This window comes from Cydia strobilella, chromosome 15 (genome assembly GCF_947568885.1).
Source record: "Cydia strobilella chromosome 15, ilCydStro3.1, whole genome shotgun sequence".
Taxonomy (NCBI): Eukaryota; Metazoa; Arthropoda; class Insecta; order Lepidoptera; family Tortricidae; genus Cydia; species Cydia strobilella.
Genome location: NC_086055.1, coordinates 15,697,282 through 15,721,912, shown reverse-complemented (window position 1 = coordinate 15,721,912; position 24,631 = coordinate 15,697,282). Strand labels below are relative to the sequence as shown.

The 24,631-nt window shown below is 35.5% G+C and overlaps 2 protein-coding genes across 2 annotated transcripts in view; both read left to right on the top strand.

The window, feature by feature from the left end:
- Window positions 1–2,076: 2,076 nt before the first annotated feature.
- On the top strand, window positions 2,077–15,051 carry LOC134747623 (xanthine dehydrogenase/oxidase-like). The gene is made up of 16 exons (XM_063682222.1): window positions 2,077–2,155; window positions 2,945–3,114; window positions 4,018–4,178; window positions 4,615–5,030; window positions 5,417–5,640; window positions 6,181–6,283; window positions 6,480–6,607; window positions 6,682–6,972; window positions 7,091–7,378; window positions 7,573–8,072; window positions 8,316–8,499; window positions 11,787–11,982; window positions 12,127–12,890; window positions 13,129–13,321; window positions 13,852–13,962; window positions 14,904–15,051. Exons 1-16 carry the CDS (start codon window positions 2,113–2,115, stop codon window positions 14,972–14,974), a joined length of 3,843 nt encoding a protein of 1,280 aa, XP_063538292.1. The 5' UTR covers window positions 2,077–2,112; the 3' UTR covers window positions 14,975–15,051.
- Window positions 15,052–22,261: 7,210 nt separating this feature from the next.
- Window positions 22,262–24,631, top strand: part of LOC134747956 (uncharacterized) — a 45,254-nt gene continuing 42,884 nt past the window's right edge. Inside the window, exon 1 of the mRNA XM_063682634.1 lies at window positions 22,262–22,342. Within this exon, the coding sequence (XP_063538704.1) occupies window positions 22,297–22,342 (46 nt within the window). The 5' untranslated portion in view covers window positions 22,262–22,296. The remainder of the gene's footprint in view (window positions 22,343–24,631) is intronic.

The following is a 24,631-nucleotide window of genomic DNA, read 5'->3' as shown; positions in this document are numbered from 1 at the left end:
TTTAATTATCATTTTTTATGAACACTCGGGAATTTGTTAATAACTATACTATCATAAACCCCATGTTCAGGCAAATACACATCATCAACTACACAAACAAATAACACGGTAATTACCTGTTGCTAACCGCCTCGAAGCCGGCTTCAATGGGGCATGGGGCAGAGCCCCCGCTCTCGTTGGTTCTTAAATTTAATGTTCCGAGTTCCTTAACACCTTTTACACAAACACAGAACCGCCACAGGTCAAATGTACAGCATTTTCACAATAAAACAGTTTTTATTACAGCGCGACAGCAAAAACGTGCCGCCCGTATTTTGTTTTCTCTTGCGGCTTGATTCCCTCTTTAGCCACGGGCGGAGCTCACCGGAGAGTGGCGTGACTGTCGCGCGATCGGCGCAAGGGCGGCGTTTTCCCGCGTCATTTGAATTATGTAGCCGATAGACATGTTTTATTATGCCTGAACAGAATTCTTTTGCAAAAAATAATAGTCTGCGTGTGATATAAATTATATAAACTATAGTTGTAAATTTTTAGGCTATGAATGGGCTAGATGACAAGTTTTTATTAATGGTCGATCCGGTTTGGTTTGAGAATCAAGGACTTATTTTCATTGAAGCAATACATCAGTCAGAAGTTACAGTCAAAGTCTTACCCTGAATCAACTTTTAGAACACTGATTTCGTGTTTTTGACTCCAAAATAAGCAAAGATAAATCAATTTTTCAAAAATCTTGTTGATATTTTACTTTTTTGTTTACAAGAGCATTATTAGATACATAAGTGCTTAATTAACACATTAAAATTAACAACTTTATCAGATAAAAGTGAAATTTTGTACGGTAACGCAGCAGAAAAATACAAAAATGGTGTCCCTGATTTTTGTATGGGAGAAAACTTTTTTCTGCTGCATTACGCGTTACCGTACAAAATGAAAATTTTTATTTGATCAAGTTGTTAATTTTAATTTGTTAAATTAATACTTATGGATCTAATAATGCCGGTGTGAACGAAAAAGTAAAAAAATCAACATGGTTTTTGGAAAATCGTTTTTCCTTTGTTAGGGAGTCTAGAGACACGAAATTGAGTTTTCTAAAAGTTGATTTACCCACAATCGTACTCTATGCATGAAACACCTCTTATTAAATTGTACGTGACGTCATGCTTAAACTGAAGTATGGAAAACAAGAAAATGTCCATTTTGACGGTGAAATATTGCGTTGTATATAGTTGCTCTACATAATATTTAATAAAATTGACAAAATTGAATGGTACTATTTTTTGATTATAAAAAAAAACCTAAATTTTGTAACTTCGAGAACGTATATTTTTTTTATAATTTCTATAGATTTAACTACATATTGTTATTAAATTCAACATGATTGTGTCAACGTTATCCGAAAATGAAAACAAAAATATTGGTAACAAAATTTGTTTTAAAATTTTGTTACCAAAATTTTCGTTTTCATTTTTTTTCAATAAACGCTATAATTTATATCCATCTAATTTGGACACTAAATGAAAGTGTCTTTGGCGGTATCTAAAATCAAATTCTGCAAAAGTTTATATTAACCGACTTCCGGATTCCCAACCTTTAAAATTCCTTACCAATAAATACAGTGTTAAGGTAATCAACTCTGTACTTAATAAAACTTGTCATGTCAATAATCCGTTTTCATAGTTTTTTTTTTTATATTATAGGACATTCTTACACAGATTGACTAAGTCCCACGGTAAGGCTAAGGAGGCTTGTGTTATGGATACTCAGACAACGACATATATAATATATAAATACTTAAATACATAGAAAACACCCATGACTCAGGAACAAGTAACTGTGCTCATCACACAAATATTGCCCTTACCGGGATTCGAACCCAGGACCATCGGCTTCACAGGCAGGGTCACTACCAACTAGGCCAGACCGGTCGTCAAAAGTTTTATTTCATGAGTAACTATCGCGGTAACCAAAGAAAATATTAATAAAACTTGTTGTCTTCGTACTCAGGTAATACTCCAGATTAAAATAAATAAAAGTAATTAAGAAAAAACATTTTATATTATTTTGATTTACAGAGAAGTGTCTTTGTTCTCCAGTGTCAAGTGACTGAAGAAAATGTCACAAATCGTGTTCACGATTAATGGGAAAAAACATCAAGGTCAGTACCCCGACGATTAATGTGACATTTGATGAATAAGTACTATGGATGGTATAGAAAGGATGCCAATCTCTTATGGCAGAAATGTTGCAAAAGTGACCGCTTTCAGCTTTAAATAATAGTTCCTAATCTCTCCGGTGGCGCTAGTCAGGCTCGGGGACATGAGTATAACATGAACCATATAAGGCAACAAATAACCCGACCAAATTACGTAGGTTGTTTTTGGTAGTATTTCGGTGTATGGTGGCGCCGCCTAATTACTGTTTTCGATGGACACTTTTCATACATAGAGATTTGGCTCCTTTATATAGTCTCCATGATAAGTACTTATAATCTGTCTCAGGTTAGGCTTTTAGACGACATTAATCTCCTTATCATTATTAGTATTATTTCACTGGCGATTTGCGGTACAGTTGAAAGCGAGCCGAGCGCGCAACGAGTTCACCTGGGTTATTCCCTCTAGTTACCACCAAGTTGTTACCAGTGGTAACTACTGGGAGTTTTTTTCCCAGCTTTTACCAGTGGTAACTACTGGGAATTTTGTTCCCACCTTTTACCACTGGACTTCAAATAGTTGTTATGAGGAATATGTTCACTGAACAACAGCGTGTTTATAGTTTTTTTAGATTTTAAATGTTTTTTTACGTAATTATTCAACATATGATTGCTCCTAAACGCCAATAAATATAACACGTTTCTACCTTTCAAAACGATGTGAATAAAAAATAATAAAGGATCCAAAATTGACTGTTCAATCTTCTGTCAACGTGCTTACCCTTTTCCTTACAGTGGACGGCAAGTTTGGCCCAGACGTGTCCCTGAACGAGTACATCCGAAATGTGGCGGATCTCCGCGGCACGAAAGCTATGTGTCAAGAAGGCGGTTGCGGTGCTTGCGTGGTCGCTGTACGCGCCGCTACGCCGCCTACGCAAGAGATGAGGACGTTTGCTGTCAACTCGGTAAGATCTATGCGTAGACAATAGGACGTGTCACTTTTGTAAGAAAAAAAAGTTGTGATATTTTTCCTGACTTTGCTCACCGATCGGGTCTCCCTCGACTAAAAACTATATTTTCACCTCAGCAGCTCGAACAAGCCTACTTTCGTCACTCCCTGGAGTGAGGAAAGTGCGACTTTCCTCACTCCAGGGAGTGAAACAAAGTAGCTTTTTGATTTAGTTCATACTTCTATTACATTTTTTTTTGTATTATTCTGTGTAATTCGAAATACATTTTAACCTCTAATATGTTCTCACTACTGAGGTGAAAAATTATATGTGCAACACGAGAGCAAAGTTATTTTACATCTCGTGTTTTTGAGTCCCTCGCTACGCTTAAGATACTAACTTAGAATCTTTCTCTTTCTCGGGACTCAAAATAAACACTCGCAAGAAAAACCAATTTTCCTCTCTTGTTGCACAAATAACTATTTCCAAAGGGTATTGCCGTGTTTGTATGGGGCATCGGCCGCAGAAGCCAAATTCATTGCCGTTTTGCCAATTTATTAGCTCAGATCTGATGTAAGATGATATTTCACCAAATATTAACCCTAAAATGCTGCAGGTTTAAAAAAAAATAAAAATAAAAGAAAATTGGTTTTAATTTTTTTTCTATTTAAACTACTGAACCGATTTTTTTGTAACTTATACACATTATGTAAGTAATGTAGATGTACTATTAAAAAAAAGGAGTTCCAAATATCCTTATAAGTAGTAAAATTTACACTTTTAATATTTCAATATATATATATTTTTTTATTTTCGAAATAAACTCGCACCAATTTTGGGTATTTTATATATAAACTCATATTCTATAACATGTATTATTTTCAAAACCATTCCCTTACCAACGTTTTTATGTTCCAGTGTCTCGTGTCCGTCTTGTCATGTCACGGTTGGGAAGTAACCACAGTGGAGGGCATCGGCAACAGGACCGTGGGCTACCACGACATTCAGAGCAGACTGGCCAAGTTTAATGGCACTCAGTGTGGCTACTGCTCTCCCGGTTGGGTCATGAGTATGTACAGGTAAGTTTTATCAAAATAAATGTAAAACATACAAAATTCTATTTTTTTTCTATGGCCACAATTCCTGAAGAATGTGTTTTCTTCAGAAAACCGACTGAGAAACACACCAGGTAAGCCTGTTTAGACAGAGATAAATAAGATTCGATACCTTTGGAGCGCTATTAAAGGAATTTCGATGAATCTTCATCTTCCTTCTTCTTTATCTTCATACAAATTGCATATAACTCGAAATAATCAGACCGGAAGCAGATAGATGTAAATAGATGACAAGTTCTTCTATATTTCTTAGAATACTTCTAATTTTATTCGTACATCCCAAAGAGGACAACGATTATGGTGAAAAATACTGCATCGGTTTTTTTTTACTATAATCTAAACTACAGTAGTTCGGTCGTTCTCAATGCACTAAATATTTCTTATACCTAATTTATTTCAGCTTAGTAGAATCAAAAAATAACGATCTAACTATGAAGGACATAGAAAACTCGTTTGCTGCCAATATCTGTAGATGTACAGGTTATAGACCTATTGCAGACGCTTTTAAATCATTTGCAAAAGACGCCGACGAAAGATTACTCAACAAGGTATGCGATTTGGAAGACCTCGCTATACTAAAATCGTGTGGGGTCACTTGTGCTAAACAATGTCCACATAAGAAGAAACATATCAGTGAAATTAATAAGAAGGTAGAAAAGAAAGAAGACTGGTGCGAAGTAGGCAAAATTGATAATAAGATGCTAACAATAGATTCGACAAACCATAAGTGGTCAAAGGTATATAAATTGGATGATGTTTTTAAAAGCATGAATGAGAGTGGGGATTATAAACTGATAGCTGGTAATACTGGACAAGGTAAGCTAGATATTAATTGTAATTTGATAACTTTGGATAAAGTAGCAAGTCTTACGCAATCTAATAACAGTTACAATGACTGATCCCAAAATATACTTGTAACCTCTCACTTCAATCCAATGCCATACTATCACTAAAACTATCAATTATTAAATACTGTTTAAATTTAAGCAAGAAATCTATTAGATGTATTTACCATGCTAAACTTGCAGGCGCTTTTTTACTTTTTATTCCTCTCTTGTATGTGTCACATTAGACATTACACGTGTGCTAAGATAGAAAGCCGTTTTTAATTTCTACTCCTGTAATACTCCACAACAAATACAAACCAAGTATATGGCAAGAACAACACCGACCCCAATTTTCATCTTATGGTATATTTTCAGGTGTTTACCACGTAACCGATTACCCAAAAAACATAATAGACATTTTCAACGTGGTTGAACTAAAAGGGCACATTGTAGACGTGAATCTAATTATTGGTGCTGGAATGCCGTTGGCAGAGATGATGGACCTATTTTTAACAATGAGTAGCGAAAATGAAGACTTTTCATATCTGAAGCAGCTATTTGACCATATGGATCTTGTGGCGCATATTCCAGTACGAAACGTAAGTACATGTTTAAATAGTTGCTTCCTTATTTCAGCCAGTAGACTTCAAATTAATAGTGAAAAATGATATATCACGGTAATCAACATGCATATCAGTTGTCATTTCAGAATAAAGAGAGAAAAATGTACTAGCAATATGGTACTTTATTTTTCATTTTATCTGGTTCTTTTTAACTTATTGCTCAATAATTTTGTCACATATCACAAAAAATTGTAGCGTAAATTTCCTCAGATGACAACCAAAATTCACTCATTATGTACTTTCATAAGTTCAGATCCCTACTTGATCCTTACTAGTAATAAAAAAAAGTTGATTATTGTTTATTTATTTTTTGCAATTAGTAAGTTTTGGTTGTCTTCGTCACCCTAATAATTAGCACTTGTGGATTTTTCCTCTTTTTTAACATATAAACTTAAAATCATTTTTCGATTGACCAATGTAAGTGATTGCTTAATGATTACGTAATTTTGTATTTTGTTGACCTATATTAAGCATGGGCATTATGGGCAGTGATGTTAATTTCAAGTTACTTTCTAGATTGGAACTATTGGTGGAAATTTATGCCTGAAGCATGCAAATAACGTATTCCAATCAGATCTGTTTTTGCTGTTCGAAACGGTTGGCGGCATGGTTACTGTCGGTGAGTGTTTATTATTTATATTAATTAAAAACATTATTCTGCCTGTGGCTTCTGCAATGAGCAAAACATTGTCTCAAGTTTTCTTGAAACCCGCAAAACGCTTTGTGAACATCGCCAAAATGTTTGCTAATTTCATGGTCTTTAAGACAACAAATGTTAATTATTATATATTATAGGCTTATTGTTTGATTTTCAGCTGAATCTATAAACAAAAAAACAGTAATGAGTCTGCCAGATTTTCTCAATATTGACATGAAAGGCAAAGTTTTATTGAATGTTATTTTACCTCCATTATCGCACTGCTGCAATGTGAAAACCTACAAGGTACTTTCATCAATAAATAAAATATTCAAATCAAATTAGGTCGTTAAAATAGTAAAATGTTTTTTCTTCCTCAGATCATGCCCCGTTCACAAAACGCACACGCAATAGTCAATGCTGGGTTTTTATTTAGATTTCGTCAAAATTCACAACTTTTGGAAAAGGTCACAATAGTATACGGTAGTATTTCACCAACATTTATACATGCTTCCAAAACTGAAACAGTGTTGGTTGGTAAAGACCTTTATAATAATGATACACTACAGTTAGCGGTAAAAACTTTGTTTGATGAGATAATACCTGAGGAAGCGCTACCAGAACCATCTTCTGCTTTTAGAAGAATGTTGGCTGTTGCATTATATTACAAGGTAACATTGAACTTCGACTGTCAATTATTAAATAAATAATTTAATAGCCAATAAAAAAAAGCGTTGAAAATAGTAAGACTAGGTACTTAAATTTATTTTAATACCAAATAACTTCCAGGCCATTTTAAGTATGTGTCCGGAAGGCAAAGTAGATCCGAGATATCTATCAGGAGGACAAACCATGAAGAGAATGATATCCGAAGGAAATCAAATATTTGACACGGACAAGAGCGTGTGGCCACTGAACCAACCAGTGCCGAAATTAGAAGCGCTAGTTCAATGTAGTGGGGAGGCGGTCTTTGCTAATGATCTACCGAGGCAGCAGAACGAGGTTTTTGCGGCTTTCGTCACAGCAGATGTTGTAGCGGGAAGTGTTATTGAAAGTTTTGATGCTACTACGGCACTTGTAAGTTATTTATGTAATTATGAAAATGATTTTAGAGCTACAACATTTTTTGGCCGCAATCGTTTCATCTAAAAGCTGTGCCAAATTTTCAAGCTGCATACTCACAACTCCGCCGTGAAATTTACTGAATTGTTTATACTTGAATTATTTCATGTCCATTTATTCATTTATATTTTAATCTTTTAAATTTTCAGAAAATCCCTGGCGTGGTGGCATTTTATTCAGCAAAAGATATACCAGGAGATAACACTTTCACTCCATCTAACATGCCATTTATAACAGCAGAAGAAGAAATCCTTTGCTCTAGTAAAGTACAATTTTATGGGCAACCAGCAGGTATAATTGTAGCTGACAGAGAAAAAACTGCCCAGAAAGCAGCCAAAGCAGTAAAAATAAACTATTCATTTGTAAATAACGGAAAACTATTGTTAACAATAGACGATGTTTTAAAATCGCCAGAAAAAAGTACAAGAGTTGTTGTTAATAGGACTATAGAACCTTCAGAAACCGGTAAGAATGTAAGGAGTATAATTCAAGGAGAATATAGGATGGAAAGCCAGTACCACTACCATATGGAAACACACACTACTGTCGCCAAACCTACGGAAGATGGTATGGAGATTTACGCGGCGACACAGTGGCTTGATCTGACAAATGTAGCTATAGCGCAATGTTTGAAGGTACCTGTGAATAGGTAAATTTTCCACTATATTTTTGTATTCATGATTTATTTTACTAAGGATGTTTATTGTATCATAATTGATAGTAGAAGGGAGAATTTAGGATTGTGATTTTCCCTATAATTCAATCAAAACAAATTGAAACGATTACGATATTAATTACAGTTTCGTTGTTATTGTTACAAATTCGTCGTCGCTTTATTGTGTTTATTTTCTCTGTCTCTGTTATCATTTTTGATCGTCAGCTTAATTTTCAGCATTAACGTCGTCGTCCGACGCGTAGGCGGTGCGTACGGTGCGAAGATAACCCGTGCGACTCAAATCGCCTGTGCGGCTGCCTTGGTGACTCACCTTCAAGGCACGCCATGCCGGTTCATCTTGCCACTTCAGACCAATATGAAATCAATAGGCAAACGCTTACCTACGTCGTGTAACTTTGAGGTAGGTATTAAATGAAAATAATAGTTGTAATTGTTTAAACAAAGTATTACAAATCAAATTGTTTTACTTACATACTTGTAGAAATATGAAGAGAACAGCTACAGGATTAATAGTGTTTATTTATTTATTTAGGTATTGTTTTGGTCATTCTTTAAGGTTCTCGTTTCGTATCTCGTTCGTTTCTATTCAGGCAGTATAGAAGGAAAACTTTAACTTCTATCCCTTTTTTGTAAAATTCAAAATGGACTGGAATGTTCTTCTGGACTCTTAAAAAACCTAGTTCATTAGTAAATTACGACGATTTTTACATGCAATAAAATAACACGCACACCCATATGAAAATTACATTTTAAAATTACAAAAAAAAAAAATACAATGAGTTGGATTGTGTAAAGAAGCTCGCAGTAGAAAAACTTTTTGAATGCTGTGGTATAATAATTCCCAAGTATGATCTTGTAGTCGTTTGTCTTTACAGAACACCAAATTCGCCACCGAACTATTTCATTAATAAATTAGATATTCTGTTACATAAACTTAATCAAAAATCTTGTCAAATTGCCATAGCCGGTGATTTTAACATCAACACACTAGTATTAAATAAAACCAGCAGAGATTTAATAGATATTGCAAATAATTATAACTTAAAACTACACATTAATAAACCGACTAGAGACAAAACTTGCATTGACCATATTTTAAGTAACATACAAAATGCATCAGCAGACGTGTTGCCTCTTGGTCTCTCTGACCATGATACCGCTCAGATGCTAAGCATTAATACAAATTGTGAATTATTTGACAACACACACTACTATAAGCTGAAACGGGACTACTGCCCAGATAATATCAAAAAGTTTCAAGAATGCTTATCTAAACTCTCCTTTTCGGAAGTATATATGGAAGCAGATTTCAATAGAGCATTCAATAAATTTCATGAAATACTTTTACTTTATTATAATCTTTGTTTTCCGTTTCAACGCCTAAAAGTCACGTGTGGACTTCTTAAGAAACCAAAGTGGATAACAAATGGTATCAAAATAAGTTGTAAAACTAAAAGGTCACTTAGATACCAATACTACAAAGAGGGAAAAACTGAACAAAGGAAAAGTGAATATTACACATACACAAAACTACTTAAGAAATGTATAAATAAAGCGCAAAAAATCAGTAACAGTAAGTTCATAGCTAATAGTAAAAATAAATGTAAAGCCTCATGGGATATAATAAAAAAAGAAACAGAAAACAAAAATATTCAACAGTATATAGAAAAAATATGTCTAAACGATAAAGAAATTATAGAACCTCAAGAAATAGCTTCATGTTTTAATAACTATTTTATTGGATTATCGAACGCTAAAGACAAGAAACTATATAACCAAAGGAATAGAGAGTCTCCTAATACTTCAAATTATAATTATAATAGCATGTTTTTAATTCCATATTCAGAAAGAGAAATAATGAGTGTCATTACTTCATTAAATAATTCGCATGCAGTAGGAATTGACGGTATTTGCACTAACGTCATTAAGCAATGTAAATCTCAACTTAGTGCAATTATCACACATCTAGTTAATTTTTCATTCGAAAGCGGCACATTTCCAGAATTACTCAAATTTTCTATAGTAAAGCCCCTGTTTAAAAAAAAGATAAAAAGGATATGGGAAACTACCGGCCCATTACTCTAATTCCAATATTTGCAAAAATTTTTGAAAAATGCATGCATAAAAGATTAAGTAGCTTCTTAAATAAATTTGAGATAATAAAACTAGAGCAAAATGGCTTTCAAAAACATAAATCCACGACACTAGCTGGTTTCAACTTAATTCACCACATCGTTAAATGCATAGACGAAAAGCAACATACTACAGCTATTTTTCTAGATATGTCAAAAGCTTTTGACTTTGTAGACCATTCGTTACTCTTAGACAAACTAGAAAATTATGGTATAAGAGGTCTTGCACTAAACTGGTTAAAAACCTACTTAGAAAATCGTAAACAATGTGTAGAAATTGTTAAACTCAACGACTTTAATGTAGAAACCGGCTTCAGATCGGAGCTAAAATGTAACGACTTTGGTGTACCGCAAGGTAGTGTGCTTGGGCCTTTATTATTTATTGCTTATATAAATGAGTTACCGGATATAATTCCATATAAATCTGTTATGTTTGCTGATGACGTATCCTTTATTGTTACATCAAAAAAGAATGAAAATATCGAAGAACATGAATGTAAAGTCAATGAGACATTGAGAAATGTTATAAAATGGCTGGAATTACATAATTTGCAAATTAATATTAGTAAAACCAATTACATACAATTTAACACCAAACTTGGCGAAAATGTTAGGATCAATATACATTACAAAAATGAGACAATTCAAGAAATGGAAAGTGTAAGTTTTTTAGGGATAGTTTTAGATAAACATTTGGATTGGCAAGCACAAATAGGAAAGATCCGTTCTAAACTAAATAGATTTGTTTATGTACTACGTAAGTTAAGACGCTCATCAGGTTTACATACAGCATTAGCCGCGTATCATGGATATATTAGTTCAGTGTTAAGATATGGGCTCATTTTGTGGGGAAATTGCACAGACTTTAATATTCCATTCGTAGCACAGAAAAAATGTATACGTGCTATTTGTAATTTAGCCCCCTACAAGACATGCAAACCATCGTTCAAAAAACTTAGGATTTTACCGCTACCATGCTTATACATTTTGGAAATCTGCATGTTTGTAAAGAGGCATATGTATTTATTTACTACAGCTGAAAGCGCCTCTACTAGAAATCAACGGGATCCTGGAAGGCTGGTTCATGACTGTGTTCCCAGGACAGCATTATACACTAATCACTGCTTTGTTATGAGCATGAAACTTTTTAACAAACTACCTAAAACTATAAGAGAACTACCTGTACATAGATTTAGAAATAAATTGATGAAGCTATTGACTGATAAAAGCTATTACAATGTAAAAGATTTCCTTTCTCAAGATATACAGCCAGATTTGTAGTAGTTTCTAGTTTTAAGATTTTTGCATGCTAGTACAACCTGTATAGTACAAATAGCAGAATAAGCAACCAATTGTCACTTACCACCTAAGACACTATTGTACCTACTTATTCTTTGCAAATAAATACTTACTTACTTACTTACTTACTTACTTACATAAAAATAAGATGTAACTAAAAGAAAAACAATTAAAAAACAATAAGTCTGCCACGTGTTCTTTTACAATGTAGTGTAACTATTATGTGACTCAATAGTCAGTAATATTTTCTTTTTAGGCAGGTGTCGACAAAGAAGGCACTATACAGTATCTTAAGCTAACTTTCTACCAAGACTGCGGACACGTTTTCAACGAAGTTATCGCGCCGCTAACAGCCGAGCATATGCGGAATTGCTATGATATTAAAAGTTGGTGGATTGAAGCAAACAGTGTTGCAACAGACACCCCATCGAATACATGGTGCAGAGCCCCTGGTAACATGTCGATATTTAAGAAAGCTTTTTCAATACTCCTAGATACAATTATCAGGAAGCTTAATGGTTTACGAAACCTACTCGTTTTTTTTCTATTACAAAAAAAGACTTTCGTCCAAGATAATTAAGTTGATGAATTTACAGGTACAACCGAAGGTGTGGCGATAATAGAGCATATAATGGAAAGAATAGCTTACAATTTAAACAAAGATCCTCTTCATGTGAGACTACTAAATATGGCAAAAGAAAATCCAATCCCAGAAATGATAGATCAATTAGGGAAAGACTCCAATTTCAAGCAACGACAAGAAGATATCAAGAAGTTTAATAAAGAAAATAGATGGAGGAAAAGGGCATTGAACATGCTGCCGTTGTCTGTTGGGATATTTTACCTTGGAAATTACAATTCAATTGTTTCTATTTATCATGGAGATGGATCAGTTGTTGTACTGCACGGAGGTATAGAAATGGGACAAGGACTGAATACAAAGGCAGCCCAAGTGTGTGCGTACGCGCTTGGCGTTCCTCTTGAAAAAATCAGTGTAAAACCTAGCACAAGTTTTACATCTCCAAATAGCATTGTTACAGGTGGCAGCATTGGTAGTGAATGCGTCGCCTTTGCTACGAAAAAAGCTTGTGATATTTTAATGGAAAGACTTAAACCAATCAAGGATAAAATGGAGAAATATTCTTGGGAGGATCTGATTAAGCAAGCATATGGAGCCGGTCTTGATTTGCAAGCATCTTACATGTTTTCTTTCAACGATGGTGTAAAACCTTATAATGTTTATGCAACCTGCGCTTTAGAAGTGGAAGTTGATTTACTGACGGGAAATCATGATGTGAGGAGAGTAGATATTCTGGAAGATACGGGGAGAAGTTTAAGCCCAGAAATTGATGTGGCACAGGTAATACATACACAATCTTGTTTCAACGTTAAAAAGCGTTACGATGATAATTCTTGCAATATAGTCTCTCTAAATCTTTGTTTAATACTATGTAGTGATAATGGATTTAGTTTTAATTCTCAGAATTGACGCATGTTTAAATTCCATATATGTGTCGTTTTTAGTCAAAAGGTACCAGATTGTCGCTTTATGTCGCCGGGGCGGGTCGCTAGTATTTAATAAAACAAAATTTTGTCAGATTGAAGGTGCCTTCGTCATGGGCCTGGGTTACTGGACATCAGAGAAGCTAGTCTACGATAAGGACACCGGAGAGATTCTGACAGATCGCACGTGGACATACAAGCCACCGGGCATCAAAGATATTCCCGCTGACATGAGAATATACTTTAAGAGGGACTCTAGAAACGAGTTTGGCGTTTTGCAGTCTAAAGGTATTTTTTATGTTACCAAAGATAAATATAACTCCGTAATAGATGGATACAGTCTAAGGAAAAGACGTGCCTCGAAAATCACGAAAATTTTATTTTCGATCAAATGTCGCTACTACCTTTGGCCTACTCTCGTATAGAGGGCGTTGACGGTTTAGTTTGTTATTTAACAATTTTAACGCATATCAGTGAAAGAACATGGCTCAAAATAATAAATAAATAAAAAAAATCATTTATCCATATTTAAATACATTTTATCATATTTTTATAAATCTTCATTTTTAGTTTTAAAGTGTGTCGATAGATGGCAGTGAATTTACTGTGGTTACAAAGTTTACTATGACAGTACCGCTCTATAATATTATATCCTCTTTGATATTACATATATGTCTCCTTTTTTATGGTCAATGTACCAAAATCCACATGGAGAGCGTCTCTGGTTTACATCAAGTCATTGCAAACTTATAATGGTCAGAGTCTACTTAAAGCCAAACCGTATAAGCTAATCAAAATGCATTTTTGCGTTATTTTAGCGACGGGCGAACCAGCGTTATGCCTGGCGGTGGTTGTGACGCACGCTCTACGGGACTGCGTACGCGCTGCTCGGCTGGAAGCAGGCTATCAGGACCAATGGGTGGACGTAGGTATGATTAAAATACGATTTAATAATAGACAATAATATATGTAGTTTAAAAAACCGGCCAAGTGCGAGTCGGATTCGCGCACGAAGGGTTCCGTACCATTACGCAAAAAACGGCAAAAAAATCACGTTTGTTGTATGGGAGCCCCACTTAAATACTTATTTTATTCTGTTTTTAGTATTTGTTGTTATTGCGGCAACAGAAATACAAAATCTGTAAAAATTTCAACTGTCTAGCTATCACGGTTTATGGGATACAGCCTGGTGACAGACGGACAGACAGACAGACAGACAGGCAGACAGAAAGACAGACAGACGGACCGGGACAGCGGAGTCTTAGTAATAGGGTCCCGTTTTTACCCTTCTGGTACGGAACCCTAAAAATAAGGAGCATCTATACGTACTCCTACTAAAAAATCGCGAACATATCGTCACTTTTAACGGCTTATCTTGCTTAGGTCACTTCAAATTTCTGGTATGGTATCCTTTTTTGGAGTAATTCTACCAATAAATAATATGTATTTAAGGCGCAAAAGAAATGCATAAAAACTATTTGTGGTATCCAAGAACTTGTCATGTAAACCCTTTTTAATAGCCTTAAACTACATGGCCATGTTTGTAGGTATATATACGAAATGGTCAATTTTGTGTATCTACGCGGAACCGTACAAATTGTGGTAACTCTGTTTGTCATCTAACATTTTCATCTACACTCTTTGGTGTTAATTTTACCAACACGGTTGGTAACTAAGCTGGTACCTAGGACTACCTAGCCTAAGAATTCGTCCACCTTACCAGGTATTTAACAAAGACCACGAAATGGTAGATTGTTTGACGCGTAATTTGACTATGAAAATGTCCATAACAAATCACTAGTTTACGACGATTTACGAAATAAAAATAAAATAAAAAAACAATTTTTTATCGGTTTTTTTTCTATTTCAGGTAATCCGTGTACAGTCGAAAATATATTTATGGCAGCGGGACACAGACTGGAACATTTCAAATTAAAATAAACTGAACCTATTTATAAACAAAAATTAGTTGGTTGGAGTATAGTTTCTGAATAAAATATTTAATCGGGATCCTTAGTGGCGATGGATTTAACTCCATACCCTAGTAGGGAAATAATTTTTAAATTGTAAATGGATTTATTTATCAAAATTGTAATTATATTTTAATTTATTTTATAAAAATTCTAATTTTAATGTATTTTATTAATAAATTATTTCCTGTGTACTAACATACTTTCTTAAGTATTACCTATTATTACTAACATATTTAATTTTAATTTAATATCAGTCATTTTATTTTAAATGTAATTGTATATGGAATTTTTATTCTGAAATAAATTATTTGAATTTTAATTTAGTATTTATTTTCTTTCGACTATTGACGAAAATAGTAGATTGTGTCACAAGGGAGCAAAGTGACATATTTACGGGCGAGGGCGTACAATTTAATCCCTCACTACGCTCAGGATTCTATAATAGAATCCCGAGAGTAGCGAGGGATTCTAAAGTAGAATCCTGAGCGTATTGAGGGATTCAAGTGTTTTACGCCCAAGATGGAAATAATTTTGCTACCATGTGACACATATTGCTTTTCTCCTCACTAGCTCGGAAAGTTGTCTTTTATCCTTTAAAACAAGCGGGGAAAAACGCATTTTATCCACTAGTGGGGAAAGTAATTTGACCTTGGATGGAGCATGTTTTAAGTAGCTTGACAGATAACAAAACGTAAAACGCTCATAATAATGATTCATTTGATATTAATTATCATTAAACAAATGGTTTGAGAATCTAATAAAAAATACCAAATTTAGCTTTATTTAATGATTTTATGTCATAAACCTTAAAGTTCCATAAGAAACGTTTGTTTTTTAATAATAATGTTAAATATAATTCTGAACGCACAAGTTGAGTCGATGCAATTTCAAAACGCATCATTAACATTTCATACGTCAGAAATGTCAACATTGTCAACAATTTTTTTACTTAAAAACTTCTCACGTAAAAATACAGAATTTCCATAATTTTTTGTTATAATATCGTAAAAAATGAGTGATTTCAGTGATGAAGATGATCTAACGCCTGTGGATGTTGCACTTTCCTCGCTATAGTGAGGTGAAAAGTTTTGTGTTACACACGGGTGCAAATGTATTTTACTTCTCGTGTGTTGAAACACTTGCTACGCTCAGGATTCTATTTTAGAACCACTCGCTTCGCTCGTGGTTCAACTATAGAATCCTTTCGCTTGCTCGTGTTTCAATTCCACACTCGCGGGTAAAATACAACTTTGCACCCTTGTATAACAAATAACTATTTCACATCACCTAAGAGGTAATTATAATGTTTAAAAATATTATTTAAGCTAAAAAAATAAGACGCAAAAAAATGAAAAAATAGTGTCCTAGAACAGAAAAGTGTTACTTTGATCCCTCCTAGTAGGGAAGAAAAAGCCCTTTTTCGATTTGGTGATGTGAAAAGTATATTGAATGGTTAGGAATACAAATTTTATGGTAAATAAATATGGTATTTATTTGAAAGCTTGTTTATGTTAGTGAATCTATACCTTAGATTCTAAAACTATGAAATTTGCCAAGTAATAATGTCTTATATTACAAGTACGGGGAAAAATCTGAAAATATGTACATTTGTAAATATAAAAAAATATAGATGTACCTATGTACAGAACCCTCAGTGGGTGAGGCCGACTCTCACTTGTCCGGTTTTTTTTACAATCTTATTTAGCTAAACGATTTGTTATTTTTGTACTTGAGATTTACGAGTAGAAACGGGAATTTGGGATTGTGTAAATCCCTTTTTCATCTCAGCAGCTCGAACAAGCCTACTTTCGTCACTCCCTGGAATGAGGGAAGTGCGACTTTCCTCACTCCAGGGAGTGAAGAAAGTGCGACTTTCCTCACTCCAGGGATTGAAACAAAGTAGCTTTTTAATTTAGTGAAGGCCATGAACTGCCACTTCATACTTTTATATTTTTTTTTTCTCTGTATTATTCTGTGTAATTCGAAATACATTTTAACCTTTAATATGTTCTCACTACTGAGTCGAAAAGTTATGTGTGCAACACGAGAGCAAAGTTATTTTACATCTCGTGTTTTTGAGTCCCTCGCTACGCTCAAGAATTTTTTGCTTTCTCGGGACTCAAAATAAACACTCGCAAGAAAAACCGACTTTCCTCTCTTGTTGCACAAATAACTATTGTAGCTTGGTCTATGTGTTCTGTAATTGGTAGCTAGCCACGATAAATTCGGTTATTGTATGGATGTGATTTGTGTTGTCAGTTGTGGTAAATAATAGGGCGCGATCTATGATCAGTGGACGCCGAGTTTCATGGTGGCTCATCTGCAAAACTATCGATATGATGTCGCACGTAGTTATATTAACAATTTGTACTTTTATTATTTGACACTAAATATTTTAAAGTCATAGTCAATCCATTTAAAACCTTGCGAATGTGAATGATTATAAAAATGTTTTTTTTTTTGTTACAATTACTCAAAAACGACCACACCGATTTGGATGAAAGCATAAAGGTATATCATAAACCATATATTAATAGCGTAACGTAGTATGTGAGTCTAAACCGTGAAATTATTTAATGTTAGTATGTCTCACAACAGTTTAAATTCGATTATAAAGCGTATAAGCTTACAACTACTTTTTATCCCGGAATGACTATCTAAAGGGTTTTGAGGAGGCGTCTATAACTAATACACAGTCGATAAAACAATACAGTTGTTGAACGAAGCCGTCTAGACCGGGCAATCATGGTGTCAATGTGATACCATAAATGAATTTAGCACTCCTGATTTATACGAAAACGATAGCATGCAAACATTCAAGATAAAATCGAGAGCCTCAAATAAACTTTCAATAGAGAATATCTCGAAAACTATTCAAGATATTGAAAAATTTTACAGAATTAAACTTGTAGAAAATTTTATCAGCTTTAATTTTGTTTAAGTAGTCATGTCGCTAAGACGCAAAGTTTCCAAGATATGTTAAAAACCAAAATGGAACCAACAAACCCCCCTCTCCCCCCGGCACCAGGGTTACGGCCGGGGACTTTTGATATGTTCACCTCCTAACTAGTCCACACGAAGTTACGGAGTCAAAAATTGTGTTCTTATCATTTCCCTCTATACCTTCTTATTGCTTGGCCTACATACCAAATATCGACCACTTCATTGATACCCCCCTCGTAGGCGGTTATAAGCCATACAAATTTCGGAGCGTTATAACACAATTGTAGTTCGTAATTGAATTGTATGAGAACCACACGTATCCAATTATAATATTCACTTTAAATGAATTAACAGTGAGGAGTGGGGTCAGTCGGTCAATCTGTAAGTGCTTTTGGTATAACTTTATTTACTTTAAAAACTGAAATAGATGTCATATACTAAACTAAAGAAAAAGTGAGAAAATCCAGCCGTCCGGTGGCCGAGGCCGGAATCGAACCGGCGGCGTCTTTAGCTAACATCCTAAACATCCTGACCACTAGACCTCCCGGACAGGCCACAGGACGGGACAGGGCTTGGTCACTTTTACTTTAGTATATTAATACAACTTAGTACGAGTATTTCAGTGTGTAATTATTTATATTTTATGCTTAGCTAATATTTCGGTTACTGAATCAGGGTAGTGTAATTTTAAATATGTGAACTAATTTTCAAATAGAAGAACTATGATTATATACGCATTTTTTGTGTACTTATAGTTCTGCGTATTGGATAGTTCTTAGATGCGAACAAGCAAATAAAAATATAAGCCGTAGGTAACAGAACTTTAACAGAAGGTAAATATGTTTTTTTTTATACCACGCCGGTGGCAATCAAGCGTACGGCCCGCCTGATGGTAAGCAGTTACCGTAGCCTATGGACGCCTGCAACACCGGAGATATTACACGCGCGTTGCCGACCCTAACACTCCTCTCCCTCGAGCTCTGGCAACCTTACTCACCGGCAGGAACACAACACTATGAGTAGGGTCTAGTGTTATTTGGCTGCGGTTTTCTGTAAGGTGGAGGTACTTCCCCAGTTGGACTCTGTTCTAGATCTGGAATGACATCCGCTGTCCTGTGCCCTACCACACAAAGCGAGATGTCATTCACAGTGCCCATACCTCTCTTTTGGACGTAGTTTAAGGACATATCCGGGTCCGGACGCAGTTTAAGGACATACCCGGGTCCTATGTGACATAAATGAAAATTACGATTCCATCTCTTTCACTTTTTCGGGATAATATGTGCCATTCTCAATCAAAAGGGTACTCATTGTCGGTTGTCAATAAGGCGATATGTCCATATAGCTTCAATATGAAATAAACCTTATTGACAAGCGACAATGTGGTACCTTTTGGTTGAAAACGTCACATATACTGGTCCTATTTTTGTCAGAACTGAGATCTAATTCGAATTAAAGGCCCATTGACATTTTCCCTACATTATTGTCAATCGAAAATGGCGTTTAAATTTATGCACAGTATAAATAAATAAATATAAATAAATATTATAGGAAATTCTTACACAGATTGACAAAGTCCCACAGTAAGCTCAAGAAGGCTTGTGTGTGTGTGTGTGTGGGTCAGACACCGATATATATAATATACAAATACATAAATACATAGAAAACACCCAAGACCCAGGAACAAATATTTGTGCTCATCACACAAATAAATGTCCTTACCGGGATTCGAATTCAAGACCATCGGCTTTACAGGCAGGGCCACTACCCACTAGGCCAGACCAGTCGTCAAATAAATGGGAATTAAAAGAAGGTTCCAAATATCAACATAACTGCATGCGCCACACAAATAAAAATGTACAGTCGCCATCAGATATATCGGAGCGGCCGAAGTGGTCACAATATCTGAACACGCACTCTAACTCTAAGAACAAATTAAATTATTTTCTATGAAAATATTTTTTTAATTTGTGGTTTTTCAAGTAGACACACTACTATTTAAACTATAAACTGAAATAAATGTCATATACGAAGGAAAAAATGACCAAAGCCCCCAGTGTCCAGAGCTGGAATCGAACCAGCGTACCCCGTTTACCGGACAGGTGCCTGAACCGCTCGGCTATCCGGTCACGGTGGCATGGGTCGAAATTTCCAAGTATATGACAATTCCCGAAGGCTTGTGGCGCCCCCTGGCCTGTGCCTGTGCCTGACGCACTCTAACACCTTTACAATAGAGGCGTGTTCAAATATTTGTGAGAGTCTTGGCCGCTCCGATATATCTGATGGCGACTGTACAGCACGCTTCCACTCAAAAGCATTTCGTAAATGCAAAGATACATTGATTGAGTAAGATGCGTAAAATCTAAGACAATTTCGTGCTTCAAATTTGACAGGTATACAAGATGGCGCTGTACAGCTCCATACATTTTCCGGTAACTACAGCGCCATCTGTTTTGGATATCAAACTAAGGTCACGTTTTTTTTCTTAGACTTTACCTCTCTATTACCAAAGAGGATATAATAAGATAGAGGTACTGTCATAGTAGATTTTGTAACCACAGTAAATTCACTGCCATCTATCGACACACCTTAAAACTAAAAATGAAGATTTATAAAAATACGATAAAATGTATTTAAATATGGATAAATGATTTTTTTTTATTTGCATTAATTATTTTTATGATTTTGACCCATGTTCTTGCACTGATATGTGTTTAAATTGTTAAATAACAAACGAAACCGTCAACGCCATCTATACGACAGTAGGCCAAAGCTAGTAGCGCCCTCTGATCGAGAATCAAATTTTCTTGATTTTAGAGGCACGTTTTTTCTTTAGACTGTATCCATCTATTACGGAGTTATATCTATCTTTGCTATTACTATTATGTAAAAGATTTCATGAAATTTTTGTTAATTTTTTTAATTGTTTATCAACATGTCCTAATAGTCATTAGGCACCGTAATAAAAGATGACTCAACATCTCCAAAATACTTTCAACAATCGTGCGATACATCCGCCATCATTATTTACGCCACGATCATTATTTATGTCATTAAATCCCTAATGATTATTCACAAAATACCATGAACAGTATAACTGGGTTACTGCGCTACCTTCATTATTCTTTAACAAAGACATATTACAGTGGTTTAATTTTACAAAAGTAATTGCAATTTTAATGAGTTCAGTTTCAGCCCCGAATTGAAATCGGGAACATTCTCTGTGGACGTTGTAAATGTTGTACAAACTGATGAAGAATATGAGTTATTGACCGTGTACCGTGTACTTTGCTAAAAAAATCGAAGTTTAATTTAAATTTAAATTTTATTATATGGTGGTAGTATGTTGATATATATGTATCATCATCATCTTCCTCGCGTTGTCCCGGCATTTTTTGCTACGGCTCATGGGAGCCTGGGGTCCGCTTGGCAACAAATCCAAGAATTTTTACGAAAGCGACTGCCATCTGACCTTCCAACCCAGAGGGGATACTAGGCCTTGTTGGGATTAGTCCGGTTTCCTCACGATGTTTTTCCTTCACCGAAAAGCGACTGGTAAATATCAAATGATATTTCGTACATAAGTTCCGAAAAACTCATTGTAATGAGCCGGGGTTTGAACCCGCGACCTCCGGATTGTAAGTCGCACGCTCTTACCGCTAGGCCAACAGCGCTCAGGTGATATATATGTATATTATGCCGATTTCAAGTATGTATGTGTTAGAAATATTTTATGAGCCATGTTGTATATAATAATAAAAAAGTAGACCATACCTAAGTATTTCATCAAAATTTACTATTATTTTTATCCAATTATGGACAGTTAGTCTTGCAAAAATTAAGCAGTAAATAATCAGTTATTGGTAGGGCTCCAATAAGGGACAAAGTCATTCATTATTAGCACAAGCACAATGATTCATTAATCATTAAATCGAGGTATCGGCCTAAGCCTGTGGACACACTTTATTTGTCCAATGGGCCATCCACATATTCGGCCAACGTAGGCCAATCTAAGGGACGCATTTATGCGTTAAAGGGAGCAAATGATATTGCTATCTCATTCTACCGCATAGCTGCGTCCCTTAGATTGGCCTACGTTGGCCGAATGTGTGGATTCGGCATAAAATTAAAGGCGTCCGCTTGAATGCTGGCGCGGTTGCACGGAGCGGGTGAGCGGGTAAACGAAATATTTTATAGTGTAAGCACTGGCGCGGACGCGTGCGACGGATTTTACCTAAAATGGCACCCGCGTGCGTGCGCCCTCTCCGTGCACCCGCACACGCTAGCGGACACCCTAAAATTTATCTTCTTTATTTTCAGCCTCTGTATCAGTCAGGTGAAAATAATATGACGTCAAAAATTGTATTCAAGATTAATGGAAAACAGTATGAAGGTAAGTTTCTTATAAGCATACAACCGGCCCACTTTTAAATTTAGATTAAACTAGTGTAACGCAGCGTACTACGTAGGCGAACAACACCCAAAGGCGAAGCGAAGCGATGCGGCGCGGGGTGAATCAATCCTTTGATACCTGTAGAATTGTCCTTGCTTGCCATGTCCCTGTCAGTGTGTATGTGTGCTGCGGGCTATGCTGAGATTACAATATTTCATCTATTAGAACGCGTAATTCCGAGCGCTGCCTGTTTAGTCTACCCAGAGTTCATACCAACTATGCTCAAAATTCGCCCATAAATCGTACTCTAAAACTTTATAATAAACAATTTAGTAGTATCGACTTGTTCGACTGCACAAAATCAACTTAAAAAAACGAGTTCAGTCACTGCTACTGAAATCTAAAAATAACGACAATTGACGAAGTCTAACTAGGTAAATAATTACATACCTTAATCTTTCCGTCTTCCATTACACACTCAGTCACAGTCACATACACACACACACGAAGACGCACACACAATCACTCAAAACACACACGTACACATGTTATGCAAGCCATATCTAGTTTGTATAGAATGCTTTTTTACTCCCTTCTTTTTTTTGTGTTTCCACTTAGTTATTGCATGTTAATTGTACTTTTGTGGACATCTGTTATTGGCTATGTCTTCTGTTCACTATGATTTGTATTAATTTTTGTATTGCTGATGATGCCCCAAATAAAATAAAAAAATAAAAAAAACAAAAAAAAAAACAAAAAAAAACACGTTTGAGGCTTAGCCGGTGTGAGGTGACGCTGACGTACTCCACCGACTCGCTGCCACTTAGGTTGAATCAGCAGAGCCATGCGAGCTTACAGTGCTATTTTTTATCAACATCGCTGCCCCCTTGTAGTCCCCTCTTCCTAGTCCTTGCTGCAGTATCAGTACCCTACATCGGCAAACGCCAAACAAAAAGAAAAAATGCATCGGCATGACATGCTACGAAAAGCCAAATGGCAAGTGGCAAGCTCCGGCAAGCTCGGTGCTCCATACAAACGTAGTTTCGCTCTCATATTAAAACGACTAGCTAGATTGCTCTCAAACTTTGTACTTACAATAGGATTAACGTATATCTATGTCTGTAATTAGTTTATGTAGCTTCAGATTATCACAGTTAAAAAAACCCAGCGAATTTAAGTTTTTCATACAAAACTTGTTTTTGTTCTAGTTCTTTTGTTTTATATACTAGAGCTATATAAACTAATTTCAGACCTAGATATACCTCATGTCATTGTATGTGCAAAGTTTCATTGCAATCCAACACGTAGTTTTAAAATGAGAGCGGAACTACGTTTGTATGTAAGAACTACGTTACGCTACGTTTGTTGTTGTTGTGTCTAGGGAAGTTAAGGTAAGTTCAACTAGGGTACAAAAACAAATTATTTTATGAAATATTTTGTGAGCAAGCACACACTGCTCGCCCTTAGAGTTGGTCAAAGGCGACAAAGGCAGCCTTTCAACGAAAGCATACACCAAAGAATTTGGGACGGGTACCACCGTGGCCGGGTGGTCTAGCATAAATTTAAAATAAATATATTGTTTTTTTATAAAAATAAATGTTTGACAACTTGTATCAACGGTTGTCGTCTTGGCAAGAGCGCTAGTTTGCATCGGCAAAGAATAAAGGATGACGCCATCGTGATAGTAAAGCTTCTACGAACTGCAACAATCACACGCGTCTCACTCCGCGATTTCGTCGCGTCGCTACAAGTACATGCGGCCCACACCAATGTTGGTGTCTAACCATAGGTAGTTGCCGCGCACGCTACGGAACGGACGCCTGCTCGCAATTGCGCCACCTAGCGGTCATATCTGTCGTAGTAGACCCGTTTTGTTACAGAGTAAATCTTCTGTACCCACTACTAACTATTATTTATTCTGTGCCAGTAATTGAATACTTGATCGAATGACTATTTGTCTCTAGCGTACATTGTCAGTTAACTCAAATGTACTTCCCAAGTTGGCAACGGAGCTTTTCTGTTGGCGATATATTGAATTCTACGATTCAATTGACTTTTCACTTTGTTCACGTAAATTGATTGGCTCAATGAAGGTAAGACGCTTTAAAGTAAAATGTCTTTTAAAGTCAGTATAGTTTCGTTTTTCTTACGAACCTAACAAAGCAATTGTTAGGTTTAACGCAAAACACGGAAATGACCGCGCAGTAAAAAGTTGTTAGAACCATCGTAAAGGCTCAACGGATTCGAGTTTATCTCTATGAACAGTAGATTATAAGTCAAATAATAGAT

Bases quoted from the DNA above. Each gene is read 5' to 3' on its own strand.
- LOC134747623 (XM_063682222.1), top strand. From the start codon at position 2,113: ATGTCACAAATCGTGTTCACGATTAATGGGAAAAAACATCAAG. The intron at 8,073-8,315 runs GTAAATTTTCCA...CTTAATTTTCAG, and splicing joins TTGAAGGTACCTGTGAATAG to CATTAACGTCGTCGTCCGAC. The intron at 13,963-14,903 runs GTATGATTAAAA...TTTCTATTTCAG, and splicing joins GGACCAATGGGTGGACGTAG to GTAATCCGTGTACAGTCGAA.